The following is a 20,791-nucleotide window of genomic DNA, read 5'->3' as shown; positions in this document are numbered from 1 at the left end:
CAAGGACAAAGGAACTTCCCACTCTGGTCGTTGGAAAAAAGACTATTCGCCAGATCTAAGTTTTGCCTCCCATAACCTTATGACAACTACCTCAATACACAGACATGTACTGAACAATTTCCCTCGGAGCCAACACAGATCCATAATCTATAGAATTGGTCTTCAGATCCCTGTTATTAGAACCATTCCTCGTGGCTATCGGAAGGATTACATACCTGGTTGGAACGAGGAAACAAGTCACTTGTCTGCTGAACAGAAGAAAACAGTCAGGAGAAAGCAACTGAACTTCTGAAATCTCTAGATAATGCCAGAAGAGAGAAGTGGATAACAGCAGTACAAGATCTTAAATTCACACACTCTAGTAGAAAAGCGTGGTCACTTATGCGTAAATTAGATCCAACTTCCACACTACTGAAGATGCAGACTTCCATTAATGTGGAAACTATAGCAAACCACCTGGTCTCTGTATCACGGGCTCTGGGGAATAAGAAATTCACAAAGCAAGTTAAGTCGGAACTAAGGCAGTGAAAACAAGAAATTCAACCAAACGACCAATATTCAAGTACGTTTTCCTCAGAAGAGATACAAAATGGTCTCGACTCCCTTCGTAGTGGTAAAGCTGCCGGACTTGATGGCATATTCCCAGAACTTTTAAAGAACTGTAGTCCAGCAACCAAGCGCTGGCTTGCCTCTTTCTTTAGTAATGTTATGCAGTCTGGCCGACTGCCTTCCCTGTTTAAGAAAACTAAAATTATCACTATCTTGAAACCAGGCCAGGATCCCAAATTACCCCAAATCTACAGACCAATAGCTTTTCTAAGCATAACTTACAAGCTTCTGGAAAGACTGATTCTTAACAGGATAGCTCCTACGATTGAATGCCTCATTCCGATTGAGCAAGCTGGTTTTCGTCATGGTCGTGACTGCAGCGATCAGTTGCTCCCTTTGACTTCCTTTATAAAAAATGGATTTGAGAGGAAGAAGAAAAGTGTCTCTGTTCTCCTCGATCTTACCGCCGCTTATGACAGTCTGGAAAGAAGGCCTCCTCCTGAAACTCAGCAGAGCAATACCATGTCTGAAGATCTTCACTCTAATAAAAAATATGCTGGGAAATAGATTTTTCCAGGTTCATACAGAACCTATGCAGATGACATCAGCCTCACCATACAAAGAGAAGACTTCAGTGAAGCTGAAGAAATCCTATCCCAGGACCTTGAGAAGATGGACGGTTATTTCACAAAGTGGCGATTGACACCTAGCCCTCTAAAGACAGAAGTAGCTACGTTTCACCTCAGTAACAGGAGTGCAAAATACCAACGACAATCAGGTTCAGAAATCACACACTGCGGTGTAATGCTATCTCCAAAAGCCTTGGTGTAACTCTAGATAGATCCCTAACATACTGCCATCACCTACAGAAACTGGCAGCTAAACTGAAAAGTCGTAACAACCTTCTGCATAGACTAGCTGGAACATGATGGGGTGCAGATGCGAATTCACTGCGAACAACTGCTTTAGCACTAGTATATTCTTCAACTGAATACTGTTCTGCTGTATGGCTAAATAGTTCCCATACTCGTCTGGTCGATGTCCAGCTGCGCCACACAATAAGAATCATATCTGGCACCCTGCACTCCACTCCTGTACAGTGGTTACCCGTACTGAGCCACATTCAACCTCCTCACATCAGTAAGACAGATTATGGACTAAGGTGATGATGAACAGCTCACTTCCCACCCACCAGGATACAGACGGAAACGCCGTTTCGAGACTGAAATCCCGGAAACCTGCCTGGAAGATGGCCAGGGAACTAACTGACATACCTTTTAGACCTGGCGAAGCATGGAAGCAAGAATGGGCCAGATTACACCCACATGGTCTAATCGATATCAGTGACCCAACAGCAAAACCTCCTGGGTTCAACCTCCCACGCACCATATGAACTACATTAAACAGGATACGCTGCGGCATTGGAAGAACTGCTTCTGCACTGCACCAATGGGGGTGGTTGGAGTCTCCTTCCAGCAACTGTGGTGCTGAAGTGCAAACCATCAGCCACATCGTGAAAGAATGTCCTCTACGAGCATTCACTGGGCCTATGGAGAAGCTACATCAAGTAACCCCTTCGGCACTCACTAGGCTGGAAGGACTTGACATCAGCTTGTGATGAAATCTCAGAACCTGCAGAGTGTGTGTGTGTGTGTGTGTGTGTGTGTGTGCGCGCGCGCGCGCGCGCGCGTGTGCCTCCTAGTTAGTCTGTAAATACTCTATATCCATGTATATAAATATGTTTATATTTTTCTAAATATGTAAAATACATTTCAAACGATTGTCATCTGAAGCATCATATGCTAAATAAATAAATAATAATGGTGAAGAATGCCATCTTTGTTCCACCAAACACACAACATGATTTTCTGTGGATGGGCAATATCCTTGGCACAAGGAGTTGCTTTTTTTTTATATGCTGAGCCACTCTTTCCTCTTCTTAACATACATGAACAATTTCTCGTCACCGGTGACAATGTTTGAAAGGAATGCTTTGTGCCTATCACAAGCCAACCAGTCCCGGGTAAGCAATGACGAACAGATGTTTACTTGTTGATTTTTGTTACTGTCACTTAGGGTACCCATACACCCATCGAATGGAAATGGCGTACAATGGTTGACTGATCACATTAAAAAACTTGCGCCACTTCCCGTGTTACAAGTAACTAATCTCATTTTGTTCCGTATTGAAGATACAATAAGTAAACTCTTTCAAGATTAAAATTATTGTGTCCACCTTTTCAATACAAATATATATTTTTAGTGTTTAAATTCTACATAAATTAAAAACACCAGTTAGGGACATGTTTCGCCCTAGTTATGGGAATCTTCAGCCTATATTAATCTTAAGGTCAAGAATTAAAACTATAAACATTGGAACTTATAGTAAACTAACTTAATACTAAATACAATTTTCTTATGCAATTTACATAGTTTACAATATGTACAGTATGTACAATATGTGCATTAACTTTGCCAGAATTTATGAACAATGAATTAACTTAGTCTAGGAAGTCTAGTCATTACAAAATAAGTTAATTCATTGTTCATAAATTCTGGCAAAGTTAATGCACATATTGTACATACTGTACATATTGTAAACTATGTAAATAGCATAAGACAATTGTATTTGGTATTAAATTAGTTTACTATAAGTTCCAATGTTTATAGTTTTAATTCATGACCTTAAGATTAATATAGGCTGAAGATTTCCATAACTAGGGCGAAACATGTCCCTAACTGGTGTTTTTAATTCATGTAGAAATTAAACACTAAAAATATATATTTGTATTGAAAAGGTGGACACAATAATTTTAATCTTGAAAGAGTTTACTTATTTCCCGTGTTGTTTGATGAGGATTCTCACGAAGCAACTCTTTCAAACGATTTTCGTCAATATCTGAAGGTCTTCCAGAATATGGATCATCAGACAAGACAAACCGTCCTGCTTTAAAATGGGAAAACCATTTTTGTGCTGTTCTTTTAGCAATTTCTTCATTCCCGTACACTTCACAAATTGTTTTTCCAGCTCCTGCTGCAATGGATCCTCGGTTAATCTCAAAGAGTAAAATGTGTTGGAAATGCTCATTTTTCTCAATTTGGCATTCCATATCCATTTGCCTGAAATATACACAAATAATACGTTCACAGAGCTTCCGTGGCTCAGGCAACAGCCTCTCACCGCTGGATACTGTGGTTCAAATCCTGGTCACACAATGTGAGATTTGCGCTGGACAAAGCGGAGGCAGGACAGTTTTTTCTCCGGGTACTCCCTGTCATCTTTCATTCCAGCAACACTCTCCACTATCATTTCATTTCATCTATCAGTCATTAATCATTGCCCCAGGAGTGTGACAGGCCTTGGCAGCCAGCACAATATCTATCCTCGCCGCAAGTTGGGGGCTTCATTCATCCCATCCCTGACCCGGTCATTGACTGGAAAACAGATTGTAGATTAAGTGGAGAAGAAGAGTAGGACAATTTAAGACAGACGTTTGTGGAAGCAGCAATTGAGGTATGTGGGAAAACAAAAGCAAAGGTTAAGGGAAAGGAGACACAGTGGTCGACAGACAAAATAAAAAAAATAAAAGATAGGAACAAGGTGAAGAAAGAATGGATAAGGAAAAGCAACAAATGCATCAGAGGGATGAGAACAAGACAGAAAGGTTACATGTGGAATACTAAAGATTGAAACTACAAGTAAAGAGGAGTATCAAGGAAGAAAAGGAGAAATGTTGGGGAGAGTTTACCAACAAAATTGAGCAAGATAGTCGAGGAAATCAGCAACTATTATATATATTTTTTTAAAATTATTTATTGCAGAACATAACCAGCTTCCGCCCAAATACGTGTTCCCATTCAAACTAAACTACAAATTAAAATGAAATAAAATAAAATAAAATTCTAAATCTAGTATGTGGGCATTCACATGGGCAGGAAACCGGGCCACATGTAAGTGCCACCCCTATACTATGTGGACACTCACATGGACGGAAAATCGTGCCCAATGTGAGCTCCACCCCTAAAACTCTAAATATCTTAACTTAATCTTGTGACCCTTCACACAGGCGGTAACCAATCTACGTGTGAGACGCCGCACCTATAGCTACTGTATTATTATTAAACTGCAATGGAATAAACTAATACTGATATATGGGCCTTGAACAGCTCCTTCTAGGAGGTCCAATGGCCATGACATTGCGGCAAACAGCATATGCGCTAAACAATGACAAACAGGCAAAATTAAAATGGCAGAATAGAATGAAAATAATTAACATCAAGTTAGGACAAAAGATAATAAAAGAGCAAGATGACACAACCATGTAGAACCTACTTCTGCCTTCTACCCTGTCAGCATGTCTAATGGAATTATTACTACACGCTGACGTTATCCTAACATTTAAAGTGCTGAGAAACTATTATACAGAGTAATAAAATCGAAAAGAATAACATACATACATACATTATCATTATAGACTGTTATGCCTTTCAGCGTTCAGTCTGCAAGCCTCTGAGAATTTACTGAACGTCGCCACAATCCTCGATTTGCAACTAGTGTTGTGGCCTCATTTAGTTCTATACCTCTTATCTTTAAATTGTTAGAAACCGAGTCTAACCATCGTCATCTTGGTCTCCCTCTACTTCTCTTACCCTCCATAACAGAGTCCATTATTCTCCTAGGTAACCTATCCTCCTCCATTCGCCTCACATGACCCCACCACCGAAGCCGGTTAATGCGTACAGCTTCGTCCATCGAGTTCATTCCTAAATTAGCCTTTATCTCCTCGTTCTGAGTACCCTCCTGCCATTGTTCCCACCTGTTGTACCAGCAATCATTCTTGCTACTTTCATGTCTGTTACTTCTAACTTATGAATAAGATATCCTGAGTCCACCCAGCTTTCGCTCCCATAAAGCAAAGTTGGTCTGAAAACAGACCGATGTAAAGATAGTTTCGTCTGGGAGCTGACTTCCTTCTTACAGAATACTGCTGATCGCAACTGCGAGCTCACTGCATTAGCTTTACTATACCTTGATTCAATCTCACTTACTATATTACCATCCTGGGAGAACACACAGCCTAAATACTTGAAATTATCGACCTGTTCTAGCTTTGTATCACCAATCTGACATTCAATTCTGTTGAATTTCTTACCTACTGACATCAATTTAGTCTTCGAGAGGCTAATTTTCATACCATACTCATTGCACCTATTTTCAAGTTCCAAGATATTAGACTGCAGGCTTTCGGCAGAGTCTGCCATTAAGACCAAGTCGTCAGCATAGGCCAAACTGCTTACTACATTTCCACCTAACTGAATCCCTCCCTGCCATTTTATACCTTTCAGCAGATGATCCATGTAAACTATGAAAAGAATAAATCAAGAAAAAATCAAGGCATTAGAGACAGAAGATGGATCTATAGTACATGACAAAAAGGGTCTTGAGAAGGTGATGGCAAAGTATTTTGAAAATCTTTATAATGAGGATGACTGCTCGGAGGAAGAAGGAGATAAGAAAATGGAAATAATAGGCGGAGAAAAAGAAGAGAACCCAATAACATGGTTGGAACTTGAAAGGGCAGTGAAAGCAATGACCAAAGGTAAAGCAAGTGGAAAAGACGAATTCAATGCTGATGTGATTAAGGCAGCAGCAAGCATTGAACTACAGTGGCTATACGGAGCCCACAATGCCATATGGAAGGATGAAAGGATACCTGAAGACTGGCAACAACGAAGCATTGTATCACTGTTTGAAAAAGGAAATAGGAAGAAATGTGAAAATTATAGAGGTATAACTCTATTATCACATGGGGTAAAAATAATAGAGAAAATCATAGACAAAAGACTGAGGGATATAATAGAAACACAGTTAGAGGAAGAACAATAGATCAACAACAGACTTTATATTTACAGTGCAAACAATAATGGAAAAATATCTGGAAGGGAGCAAGGAAATCATATTCGTATTTTTGAATTTGGAAACAGCTTATGATACAGTTAAGAGAAAACATGTATGGGAATGCCTGCTGAAAAGGAATGTAACAAAATCATTAATTAACAAGATAAAAATATATCATGAGAGTAAAAGCAGTGTACAAGTGGGGAGTGGTGACTGAAATATTTTATACAAAAAAAGGTCTCAAGCAAGGAAGTTGAATGTCATCATTATTGTTTATTATATTGATGGTTGCCTCTCCTGTGAACCATGTGACTTTGCAGCGGTAGGGAGGCACGCGTCTCCCAATTAAGCAGATAGCCGAGCCGCAGGTGCAACCATATCGGATGGGTATCTGTTGAGAGACCAGACTAAGGAATGGTTCATCGAAAGGGGGGGGGGGGGTAGCAGCCTTTTGGAAGTTGCAAGGGCGGCAGTCTGGATGATTGACTGATATGACCTTGTAATAATACTCAACATGGCTTAGCTGTGTTGATACTGCTACACGGCCGAAAGCAACGGAAAACTACAGCCGTAACTAACTCTCGAGGACATGCAGCTCTCTCTGTATGAATGATGTACTGATGATGGCTTCCTCCGGGGTAAAATATTCCAGAGGTAAACTAGTCCCCCGTTCGGATCTCCGGGTGGGGACTACACGAGAGGGGGCGATCATCAGGAAGATGGATACTGACATTCTGCGAGTCGGAACGTGGAATGTTAGAAGTTTGAATCGTTGTGGTAGATTAGAGAATCTGAAAAGGGAGATGGATAGACTAAAGTTAGATATAGTTAGTATAAGTGAAGTACGTTGGCAGGAAGAACAGGATTTTTGGTCATGCGACTACCGAATTATCAACACATAATCAAAAAGAGGAAATGTGCAGGAGTTGGTTTAATAATGAATAAGAAAATAGGGCAGCGGGTAAGCTACTATGACCAGCATAGTGAAAGAATTATCGTCGTCAAGATAGACACCAAACCAAGGCCCACCACAATAGTGCAGGTCTATATGCCTACTAGCTCAGCGAATGATGAGGAAATCGAAAAAACATATTAAGAGATAGAAGATTTAACAGAATATACAAAAGGTGACGAGAATCTAATTGTGATGGGAGACTGGAATGCAGTGGTAAGCCAAGGAAGAAAAGGTAATACAGTAGGAGAATTCGGATTGGGACAAACGAACGAAAGAGGGAGTTGGCTGGTTGAATTCTGCACTGATCATAATTTAGTCCTTGCCAATACTTGGTTCAAACACCACAAAAGACGGCTTTATACGTGGACGAGACCTGGAGACACTGGAAGGTATCAAATAGACTTCATTATGATTAGGCAGAGATTCAGAAACCAAGTGTTGGATTGCAAAACTTTCCCAGGAGCAGACGTGGACTGTGCCCACAACTTGTTGGTCATGAAATGCCATCTGAAGCTGAAAAAATTGAAGAAAGGAAAGAATGCAAAAAAAGATGGGATCTAGACAAGTCGAAAGAAAAGAGTGTGAGGGATTGTTTCAAGGAACATGTTGCAAAAGGACTCAATGAAAAGGCTGAAGGAAACACAATAGAGGAAGGGAGGACTGCCATGAAAAATGAAGTCAGCAGGGCTGCTGAAGAAATGTTAGAAAAGAAAAAAAGATCAACTAAGAATCAGTGGATAACTAAGGAGATACTAGACCTGATTGATGAACAACAAAAATACAAGAATGCTAGAAATGAAGAGGGCAGAAAAGAATACAGGCGTGTGAAGTGGATAGAAAGTGCAAGGTAGCTAAGGAAGACTGGCTGAAGGAGAAGTGCAAGGATGTCAAAGGTAGATGGGAAAGGTAGATGCTGCATACAGGAAAATCAAGGAAACCTTTGGAAAAGGAAATCTAGGTGTATGAATATTAAGAGCTTAGATGGAAAGCCACTTCTAGGGAAAGAAAACAAAGCAGAAAGATGGCAGGAACATATCCAACAGTTGGATATGTGGTTTTCATCTAAATAGTTTGTTTTTCTTCGAATTCTCCCCCAAATTCGGGCCCTGACCATCCTTGAGGTTCGAAAACAGAAATAAATATTGAAAAGCCTATCTGGTGCGAATAATAGAACCACAGGTCTTTAACTTTTAATGAGGTCATTCACACACCCTAAGTGGCCTCTGCCGGATTTGAATGCGACTTTCACTTTTAAATGTGAGGTATTTTAGTGGTGTGCCTATTTTGGAACCAGTATTGTTTAGGTGGTTTTTCCCATGACGTGGTGGAAGATCTGACCCGATCAGTTCTCAGTTCGTAATCGTATCCATACGTACCTATCGAGTTCTTGTGATTTCTAAGTACGCAATGCCTAAAGGTAAGGAATCTTTGAGTGTTTTACTCCGACGATGTGCAAAGGAAGACCCTGACTCATTTTCTACTGACGGGAAAATTCTTTTCTGCAAAATGTGCGAAAAAGCGGTAAGTTCTTACTGACATTTTCACTCCTACGTTCTTAAAGATATTACTGGTTAAACAGTTCAATTTCAAGTAAGCCGTATGTGCAGCATACGGTGCCTACCTACTAGGTAGGTAGAGAGAAGTCTACGAACTCGGTGTGTAGAATAATATATAAGTAATAATAATAACAACGTAAACGTTTTCACCTTTTCAATACTAAAATATATTCACAAAATTATAAATTACACGGTACTAGTTTCGACCCATCTAGGGGTCATCATCAGCCGTATGGGAGCAAAGATCACTTTTGGCGAAATCCTAAGAAAATGTTATTTTAAAGAATAACAAGTGAAATGAGATGTTATTATGGTAATAGTTAATAATACAAGGAATATACATACTAAGAGGTTTTTAACAAAGAATAAAGTATAAATGGGGTGTTGTAAAAATTATAATCATGGAAATCAGTAAGTTCTTGTATTGAAATGACATATATAAAATTATATATGGCTTAGGAAGAGGGCTTAAGGTGGGGCTGAAGGGTGCGGGAGAAAGTGTAATTGTCTTGGAAAAGTACCTTTGATTAAATTTAGGATTGAGTTTAGGTTGGCTGCATTATTGTTTCTGAGGAAAGTGATAAATAGATCGAAGAGTATGTTGGGTTTCTCTGAGATTTCATTGAGATTGTGACTGGCATTAAAGTATTGGTCTAGGTGTATGTAGTAATTTTCCATTATGTTGACTAAAGGGCCATTAATCGGTGTGTAGACTCGTTAGATCCTGAGATTATACATTTCCGAGGCAGAAATTGCCATTTGGATTTGCTGGTTTTTCATGGGATTGTTGAGAGGGTGCTCCTATTTCTACTGCAATATTTGAATATAATTTCATAGTTCGCAATGCTTTATTTTTGTTCGTTCAATGTATTTTTTCTCGCTTCTGCGTACATACCTATTTATTTTCAGATCAAGATTTCGAAGGGTTTTCAATTTTCCCAACGTAAAGCCACAAGTGGGCACTCAGCAAAAGCCGAAGAATTTAAAAAAAGGAAATCAAAGAAACAAGCACTGATACAACCTTTGTTCAATCAGCAACAGCACTCGGACGAGTTCTCTTACAGAGTTTGTAGGGCGTTCTTAAGCGCCAACATACCCCTCTACAAGGTCAAATATGCAGAGATTAGAGCTCTCTTCAAGGACTTTGCAGGAAAAGAGTTGCCTTATGAGTCAACCCTACGTAAAAATGATGTTTCTTCAGAGTATGAAAAGGTATGAATTCATGCACAATGACTTATTCTGCATTCTCGTTTAAACAATTTAGAAGTAATTTTAACATGGATCTGGCTCGGTTGTAATGAAGGTAATCTCTCGATAATACCTTCATTCCATGAAGAATATTCATTCAGGTACTTTTTCACCAGGATCTACACGCAATCAGGGACGACATCGAGATCCACCCAATTTGGTTATCTATCGACGAGACCACTGACAGTTGTGGAAGATACATGGCCAACATTATTGTTGGAAAACTCAGTCCCAGTGAACCGGGGAAGGGCAACCTAATTCTGTGCAGGGAGCTAGATGTGACAAACCATGGTACCATTGTGCGAACAGTGCAAGCAGCTCTGCATAAGTATATTTCTATTAATTTATTTTTCGAGCATTTTGCCAAAGAAGAATAAGTACAGTCTGGCTATAATTCAATGCATTCTACGTATGCTCAGAGAAGACCCTGATAGTTCTGATAGTTAAATATATCTTACAGTAGTACAACATGTCAGAATCCCATTAACTGAACAGTTCACCCTTCATTTTATGCATTCCTGTTTCAGGCTTGCTGTGGCCAACCCTTTCACATGAGGAGGTAAACAAAGTACTTGTATTGGTGACTGACGCTGCTCCCTACATGATTAAGGCTGGGAAGAGCCTCAAGCTTCTCTACCCCGAAGATGTTACATGTTACTTGTCTTACCCATGCAATGCAGAGTTGCTGAGGAGCTGCGCGAAAAATCATCCAGCGTCAACAGCGTTATTTCTTCAGTGAAGAAAATTTTCGTTAAGGCTCCTTCTCACGTCCGTGCCTTTAAGACGATGCATCCAGAGTTCCCTTTACCTCTCGAGCCCATATTGACGCAATGGGGAACTTGGATATTGGGTCCCTTGTATTACGCTGAAAATCATAGGGCAACTGAAGAGGTAAGATTATTTGAAATGTTTAAAATCTTATTATTTTCGAGGTTCTCTCTTATCATTCTTTTCATACCTTTTATGTTTACTCCATCATACGGCGCCTAATTTTGTAATTTTCTCAGTTATTCTCCTCGGCTAATGTTTTTCAATTATATTTTTTCCAGGTGATCAATACGTTTGATGAGTCGAACAGCAAGTACATCACGAAAGCTAAGGCTGCTTTTAAAATGAGGGCTTTATGCCATCCTTGACTTTCATAAAAGCCTATTTGAGTGTCATTCCTGAGGCCATCCCAAAGCTGGAATCGCGAGGGATGGAGTTGGTTAAAGTGGTCACTACAATACAAGGATTTAATGTCAAAAATTTCATTTTGGTACGTATTGAACCAAGATTTACATTAAGAAATATAGGTAAGTAATTCCACCTATTCAATACTAAAAAGTTATAATAATGAGATCAAATAAATATGTGACGTATTAATAACTTCACAACTTCATAGTAGTGAATAGGTGGAACCACTTACTCATATTTCTTAATACAATACAAGGAGTCATCCAAGAAGCCGACTCATGGCCTGGAGAGACTGGGAAAACCACGAAACAAAGTTGGAGTTCGTATTGGCTCAAAATCCCGGTTGGAGCGCAGCGTTGGACTTGGTGAGGATGCTGCGTGGCGAGTCTGCATCGTCAGAGAATTTTCCAAACTACTCTGCACAAGAAGCAGCATCATTCAAGTATTTACCGTTCGTGTCAGTTGACGTTGAAAGATCGTTCTCATCATCAAAACTTTTATTGACTGATTTAAGAAAATCATTTAAAACTGAAAACATAGAAAAAATTCTTGTTGTACAGACCAATGCAGATCTACTTCAATGACTTGCCTAATTCTGAACATTTTGTAAATGAACTTTTAAACTGTAACTTTTATAAGAAAACTTCTCATGTATATACTTGAAAACTGAATGCAAGTATATCGCAGTGTGTCATACATACAATTAGAAAATAAAGCTCGTATATAAAGATATGTTATTGGTTTTTTTCATTTCACTTTCCTTTCTATAGTTTTTAATGGTGTTTTTTGAGCATACTCTGCATATTTAACCGCATATAATGAGTTTTCGAGCATATCTAGGGAGCACATAATGGGTTTTTCGAGCATATCTATCGAGCATATAACACGTGGTTTTCAAGCATATCTGGAGATTTTATTGAGCATCGAGCCCTAGTAATTAGTAAAAATAAAACTGTAGTCATGCACTGTGGAAAAGAGAAAAAGAGAAGCCAAGTAAACATAGACGGAGAACTATTAGAGAATGTAGAACAGTTTACATATCTGGGTAGCATTATTAATGGAAGTAATGAAATCAACCCTGAAATTAATAACAGACTAAATAAAGGTACAACATTTTATCATCCAGTCAGAGAGCTTTTATGGGATGACAAAGTACCCAAGAGAACAAAATTAACATTATATAAACAGTATTTCATACCAACTGTAGCATATGGACTAGAAATGCTGGTAACTAATAAGAGACAAGATAGTAAGAGCCAAGCAGTAGAAATTAAATATTTATGAACATCGGTTAAAAATACAAGAAGAGATAGAATTCAAAATATTAAAATCAGAGAAGAGCTAAATATAGAACCGTTTGTACAGAAGATACAGAAAGCAAGACTGACATGGTTCGGACATATAAAAAGAATAGGAAAGGAATGGGTAGCAATAAAGTAATTGAAAAGAGAAGTTAAGGGAAAGAGAACAGTTGGAAGACCGAGAAAAGGGTGGATGGATCAGATTTGGAAGGACATTAGAGAAGTTGGATTGGATGTGGCGTAAGTAATGGAGCAGGAAAAGTGGAAAGTGGAAGGACAGAAAAGAGTGGAGGGGCTTGTTAACTTACATATCTATAGATCAAAATGTTCTTCAACCACAATACAATAAATTCCGAAAATAATAAATATTCAGGCTCCGGTATCTATAGATTAAAATGTAATGAATGCCTCAGTTCATACGTCGGAAAAACAGGAAGAAGCTTGATAACTAGGTACTCCGAACATTTCAATGCTCAGAAACATAATAAACACTCAGCAATGAGCAATCACATGAAAGAAACTGGGCACAATTTTACCACAATTGACCAGGACCTTCAAATTGTAAAAAGATTGAAAAAAGGTACACTCATGACTGAATTCGAGAATTTATATATATTTTTGGTTCAAAAATTCAATCCTAATAAAAATTTAAATGATCCAATAGACAATAGAAGCCCTTTATATGACCAATTAGTGGCATTGTTTGATAAAGTAAACTTTCAAGACAAAAATTTCTTCAATATTTTCAATACAGTATCAATTAGTGGAATACGGTGTAGGAGGGATACTGACTGGAGGGTGATTGGGGATTTAAATGAGACTATGGAGTGGGTATGTGGGAAACTGGGAGTGAAATTTCTAGATCCTAATGGGTGGGTAGGAGATAGGGATCTGCACTCAGATGGCCTTCATTTAAACCGCAGTGGTACATATAAGTTAGGAAATTTGTTTGGAAGGGTAATGGGGAGGTACATTCAGGGAAACGGGATGGCCTAGGGAGCGGTGATAAGGGAACAGGGAACTGGAAATCAAGTAGGGATGACATAAAATTGTTAGTGTTGAACTGTAGAAGTATTGTAAAGAAAGGAATAGAATTAAGTAATTTAATAGATATATATTTACCAGATATTGTAATACAAGTTGAATCATGGCTGAGAAATGATATAATGGATGCAGAAATTTTCTCACGGCACTGGAGTGTGTATCGTAGAGATAGGATAGGAATGGTGGGAGGGGGAGTGTTCATTCTGGTGAAAGAAGAATTTGTAAGCTACGAAAAAGTTAAAGATGAGACACATGAAATTCTAGGTGTAAGGCTCATTTCTAAAGATAACAGGCAACTTGATATATTTGGAGTGTACAGATCGGGAAAGGGTAGCACTGACGCGGATTCGGAATTATTTGATAGGATAGTCAGCTATGTGGGAAACGACATGGAAAGAAATGTGCTTATAGCGGGAGATCTGAATTTGCCAGATGTCAATTGGGAAGGAAATGCGAACGACAGGAAGCATGACCAACAAATGGCAAATAAGTTAATATGGGAAGGACAGCTGATTCAGAAAGTGATGGAACCAACCAGAGGGAAAAATATCCTGGATGTGGTGCTGATAAAACCAGATGAGCTCTATAGGGAAACTGAAGTAATAGATGGTATTAGTGATCATGAAGCTGTTTTTGTGGTAGTTAAAAATAAATGTGATAGAAAGGAAGGTCTTAAAAGTAGGACTGTTAGGCAGTACCATATGGCTGATAAAGCAGGCATGAGGCAGTTTCTAAAAGGTAACTATGATCGGTGGAAAACGGTAAATAAAAATGTTAACAGACTCTGGGATGGGTTTAAAGAAATTGTTGAGGAATGCGAAAACAGGTTTGTACCTTTAAGGGTGGTAAGGAATGGTAAAGACCCACCTTATTATAATAGAGAAATAAAGAGACTAAGAAGGAGGTGCAGACTGGAAAGAAATAGAGTTAGAAATGGCTGTGGAAGTAAGGAGAAATTGAAGGAACTTACTAGAAAATTGAATCTAGCAAAGAAGGCAGCTAAGGATAACATGATGGCAAGCATAATTGGCAGTCATACAAATTTTAGTGAAAAATGGAAGGGTATGTATAGGTATTTTAAGGCAGAAACAGGTTCCAAGAAGGACATTCCAGGAATAATTAATGAACAAGGGGAGTGTGTATGTGAAGATTTTCAAAAGGCAGAAGTATTCAGTCAGCAGTATGTAAAGATTGTTGGTTTCAAGGATAATGTCGAGATAGAGGAGGAGACTAAGGCCAAAGAAGTAATAAAATTTACATATGATAACAATGACATTTACAATAAGATACAAAAGTTGAGAACTAGAAAAGCGGCTGGAATTGATCAGATTTCTGGGGATATACTAAAGACAATGGGTTGGGATATAGTACCATATCTGAAGTACTTATTTGATTATTGTTTGGTCGGAGGAGCTATACCAGATGAATGGAGAGTTGCTATAGTAGCCCCTGTGTATAAAGGAAAGGGTGATAGACATAAAGCTGAAAATTACAGGCCAGTACGTTTGACATGCATTGTATGTAAGCTTTGGGAAGGCATTCTTTCTGATTATATTAACATGTTTGTGAAATTAATAACTGGTTCGATAGAAGGCAATTCGGTTTTAGGAAAGATTATTCCACTGAAGCTCAACTTGTAGGATTCCAGCAAGATATAGCAGATATCTTGGATTCTGGAGATCAAATGGACTGTATCGCGATTGACATGTCTAAAGCATTTGATAGGGTGGATCATGGGAGACTACTGGCAAAAATGAGTGCAATTGGACTAGACAAAAGAGTGACTGAATGGGTTGCTATATTTCTAGAAAATAGATCTCAGAGAGTTAGAGTAGGTGAAGTTTTGTCTGACCCTGTAATAGTTGAGAGGGGAGTTCCTCAGGGCAGTGTTATCGGACCTTTATGTTTTCTTATATATATAAATGATATGAGTAAAGAAGTGGAATCGGAGGTAAGGCTTTTTGCGGATGATGTTATTCTCTATAGAGTGATAAATAAGTTACAAGATTGTGAGCAACTGCAACGTGATCTCGAAAATGTTGTGAGATGGACAGCAGGCAATGGTATGTTGATAAACGGGGTTAAAAGTCAGGTTGTGAGTTTCACAAATAGGAAAAGTCCTCTCAGTTTTAATTACTGCGTTAATGGGGTGAAAGTTCCTTTTGGGGATCATTGTAAGTATCTAGGTGTTAATATAAGGAAAGATCTTCATTGGGGTAATCACATAAATGGGATTGTAAATAAAGGGTACCGATCTCTGCACATGGTTATGAGGGTGTTTAGGGGTTGTAGTAAGGATGTAAAGGAGAGGGCATATAAGTCTCTGGTAAGACCCCAACTAGAGTATGGTTCCAGTGTATGGGACCCTCACCAGGATTACCTGATTCAAGAACTGGAAAAAATCCAAAGAAAAGCAGCTCGATTTGTTCTGAGTGATTTCCGACAAAAGAGTAGCGTTACAAAAATGTTGCAATGTTTGGGTTGGGAAGAATTGAGAGAAAGAAGAAGAGCTGCTCGACTAAGTGGTATGTTCCGAGCTGTCAGCGGAGAGATGGCGTGGAATGACATTAGTAGACGAATAAGTTTGAAAGGCGTTTATAAAAGTAGGAAAGATCACAATATGAAGAGAAAGTTGGAATTCAAGAGGACAAACTGGGGCAAATATTCATTTATAGGAAGGGGAGTTAGGGATTGGAATAACTTACCAAGGGAGATGTTCAATAAATTTCCAATTTCTTTGAAATCATTTCGGAAAAGGCTAGGAAAGCAACAGATAGGGAATCTGCCACCTGGGCGACTGCCCTAAATGCAGATCAGTATTGATTGATTGATAAACACTCCTTCCACGTCACCAAACACATCACACCCCCCTTCCCCTTCCAATTTACGTAACTCACCTCCACGAGCCAATCTTAAACTCAAAAATGCTTCACACCCCTCCACTTCCCCCACCATACACAACTCCCTTCCGTGCGCCAATCACAAACCTATAACCCCGCCCCCTCCAAACCATTCCCCTCCGCACAGACGACATGCGTACAACACCAGAAGTAAAAACGTTAGCAACCACTAGTATCCTAACAACGATTCACACAAGAAGTCAAACAGGCCAACAAAGCCATAGGTAAGCACCAACATCCTCTTCCCAAGTTTTTTCTTCCATTCTCATTAAAATTATTACATTTTTTCTTTTGTTCATTTCAGAACCAACCAATCTACAACTTTATTTTCAACAGCCACATCAAACCTTCACAGCATTCGTCAATAAGATAAAAATTTCCAATTTCAACATTTTGAAAATATATCGTCAATCAGTTATGAAAACAACAGCCATTCAACCTCAAGTCAAATTTTACCAACGTAAAGAATAACTGCATATCATCACTCTCTACAAACTTACTCCGATGACTCGAAATAAATTCAAGCCAACTTTAAACTTTATGTCTACACAATCTTGCTGAACTATTCTAGAAACAACCTTTGAACTATAAACAATTTTTGAACTGTTTGACCTTCAAACATTACGGGCAAATATACGCTGGCGTCTTCAACATTTGCCCAGCATTTTGGAATGTTTTTCCTTATCTTTTATATCTATTAATGTAATCCTTTTCATATTCATGTGTTATTTTACTTATGCATCAAACTCTGACTATGGCTTTAAACCATCAGCTGCCACTCATAATTGTAAGACACCTCCATTTTTGAATGTACCACTTAAGATCCTACTATTTTAATATCATTTGAATGCATTGTATATTTTTAATGAAATGATTTTATATGCTTTCCACTATATACCGGTATTTAAAATTTAACATTGACTAAGGCTTCAAGCCATCTTCTGTACCACTGTACCATCCTATCACGTCTTTTTGATCAAGTGAACAACACATGTTTTTATCATTACAATTGAATTTTAGTTATTTCATGAACATATGTATAATAGCTATAGAATGTTTAAAATGTTATCTGACAGAATAAGGTTTTGATTAGTGACTGAAGATGCCTCAAAATATGAGGCGAAACATGTTTCACTTCTGAAAAATGTTTTAAGTTGGTTGTTAATATCTGGTATTGTATTGAATAGGTGGAAGTAAAATTTTAAAATTATTTCCTATATACTTAGTGAAATTTTCAATACGGACAGAAAGATGATTTTCATCACTTGTAAAAATCTCACTTTACCAAATGTTAAACTGGGAAGTAATACAATTGACAGAGAGCATGACCAACAGATAATAAATAGGGCAGCTGAATCAGAAAGTGACAGAATCAACTAGGGGGAAAGGAAAAATATTCTAGATGTGATGCTGATAAAACCAGATAAGCTCTATAGAGAAACTGAAGTGATAGACTGTATAGTGATCATGAAGCTATTTTAGTTGTAATGAAAAATAAATGTGATGGAAAGTAAAGTTGTAAAAGTAGGATTATTAAGTTGTACCATATAGTTGATACGAGAGGCATGAGGGAGTTAAAAAAATAAAAGAGTATAATGAATTTTCTTGGTGCTGAGGTTTCAGTATGAGAGTAATCTTGTTTGCATCTAATGCATTGTGCTTCTTGTAAGGTTTATTATTATACCTGTACGATTTGTTAATGTATTTTGTGTGCCATATGATGTTATCTGCCATTCATACGCTTTAGTTACAAAAATTCTTCACTATTTGTGTTTGATTTAGTGGTTAAGAGGGCAGCAACATTGCCTCTTTTACACTGTTTGACGCTGATTGTGCTTTGAGTATTTGCCTACTACCAAAGAGAAATATCGCGCAGGAAGTTAACACCACCTAGATGATACCCATACCAGCTATTGACTGGCAGCCATTCCTTTTGGATATATATATATATATATGTGTCATGTGTTTATTACATCCATTTAACAGATGAATTAGCTTGTGTCAATATTATTATTTTTCTCGATTTTGCAAATATAATGGAAGTATCTGAAGTGGATGTGAACAAAGCTCTTTCTACTATTCATCTCAAAAAACGAACAAACAAAGAAAGAAACAAAAACGCACACACACACACTCTCTCTGAAGGTTTTTGGTGACACAAAGATGGGAAAGACTAGGATTAGACCACGGCCTTAATTAAGGTACACTTGCCTGGTGTGAAAATGGGAAACGTGGAAAACCATCTTCAGAGCTGCTGACGGTGGGATTCAAACCCAGTACCTCCCGAATGCAAGCTCACAGCTACACGACCCTAACTGCATGACTAACTCGCTCAGTTTTTTATTATAATTAAAAGTAAGCAAGAAAAAATACACGCTACATTATCTGTTTCATTAACAATAATATTTTCCTTAAAAATATGGTACTAAAATCAGGATCTGTGACACTGAGTAATAATTTATTATGAGTTCACTTACCCAACATATTTATAACCTCCATAGGCAACCAGATCAAGAGTTTTCAAACTGCTTTGAATGTTGGTGACGTATAAAGTAACTAATTCCACAAGTACTTCAACGACTAACCAAGCCAAGGCAGAACTTGCATGAATACCTAACATTTCAGGACTAAACCTATAACAAAGCAAAACAAAAATAAACTTAGAATATTTACAACATGCAAATGCCATTTTACACTATTAAACATAATGGTATTTTCTTATAACAATGTTTATTGACTTAGTAATGTATGATATATAATGGATTCCCTGACATTATGTCACTTGTGTAAGGATTAAATGTTAGACAATTAATTTATTGAAACCACCTATTCAATACTAGTAAGGAAAGTCTTTAGGATTATATTATATTATATGATATTATATGATATTATATTATATTATATTATATATTATATTATATTATATTATATTATATTATATTATATTATATTATATTATATTATATTATATTATATTATATTATATTATATTATATTATATTATATTAAGTTTAAGTATGGTAATGTTTCGCCTGTCACTGCAGGCATCATCAGCCATGAATTCTAACTCCAAGTCAGAGCTCTGAGTGGATGCTATACTAGGATTATTCACACATTGTATTTTTTATATAACAATTTGCATGAAGTACAAGAAAATTAAGGTCACAATTTGGAGTGAATAAGCCATTCATGTCTTGAATGTGACGTCCAACTAATGTTCACATCCAATGGAAATAATACAAGTGTCAACTCTCATAATGCCGATAATGAGAACGGCATGAAACAAGTGGAATTTAAAACATCTATACATTTTTCTCCCCCAGCCTATTAAGAGATTAACTTGTACTAGAACTATTCTTAAAAAATATTTTTTACAACTATGTACACGAATGTATGTAACATATGGTACAATTTGGAAATGAACTGGCCGATCTTGTCTTAAAGTTCCTATGGGACGTCGTACTCATGTCCACATCGAATGGAGATAATACAAAATATCAACACTCATAATGCAGATACTGGGATGACATTTGTAGTCTATTGGAATTATAACATTTAAACATTTTTTTTAAATTTGTAGAAGATCAAACATGTTCAGCTTTTATGTTTTTTGGGATGGCCCAAATATTCTATAGATCAACATCACTTTCTTGAAGAATGAGAATCACTATTAAAAGTATAGTTTAGCAACCACTCAGAGCTCTGACTTGGAGTTAGAATTCATGGCTGATGATGCCTGCAATGACAGGCGAAACATGTACCATACTTAAACTTAATATGACAGTGATATAGTCCTAAAAAGACTTCACTAGTATTGAATAGGTGGTTTCAATAAATTAATTGTTTAACATTTAATAACTGAATTTCAATACGGTCAATATGAAAATAATCACTTGTAAACTTGTGTAAGGAAACAAAAATAATTTTAAAAATGTGAGCACTTTCTGAATGAAGTTTCTAAAATAAAGTAAATAATTATGTCAGCCTGGTAAAATAAATTCACTTTCCTTTCTTACTATTTTCCACTTCTAACTTTAACATCTTGGAATGCTATGATTTCCTTTGTGGTATTTCTAAAATTCTCAGAATTCAACCCAAAATATATCCTTTAGTCCATTATCTCTTGTTATTATCATTACTATGTAAGATATTAACTCTTTCGC

At 37.5% G+C, this 20,791-nt stretch overlaps 1 protein-coding gene across 4 annotated transcripts in view; it reads right to left on the bottom strand.

Annotated features, from left to right (window-relative positions):
- The window catches only part of Yif1 (Yip1d-interacting factor 1), a 197,368-nt gene that overhangs the window by 13,287 nt on the left and 163,290 nt on the right, over window positions 1-20,791 (bottom strand). For all 4 annotated transcript variants that reach the window (XM_067159559.2, XM_067159566.2, XM_067159544.2 and 1 more), the window contains exon 5: window positions 19,106-19,261. In XM_067159559.2, coding sequence (XP_067015660.1) covers window positions 19,106-19,261 — 156 coding nt within the window. The remainder of the gene's footprint in view (window positions 1-19,105; window positions 19,262-20,791) is intronic.

The sequence above is a fragment of the Anabrus simplex genome, chromosome 1, assembly GCF_040414725.1.
Source record: "Anabrus simplex isolate iqAnaSimp1 chromosome 1, ASM4041472v1, whole genome shotgun sequence".
In the NCBI taxonomy this organism is placed as follows: domain Eukaryota; kingdom Metazoa; phylum Arthropoda; class Insecta; order Orthoptera; family Tettigoniidae; genus Anabrus; species Anabrus simplex.
Note: the sequence above shows the minus strand (reverse complement) of the source record. Positions and strands in the feature narration are given on the sequence as shown.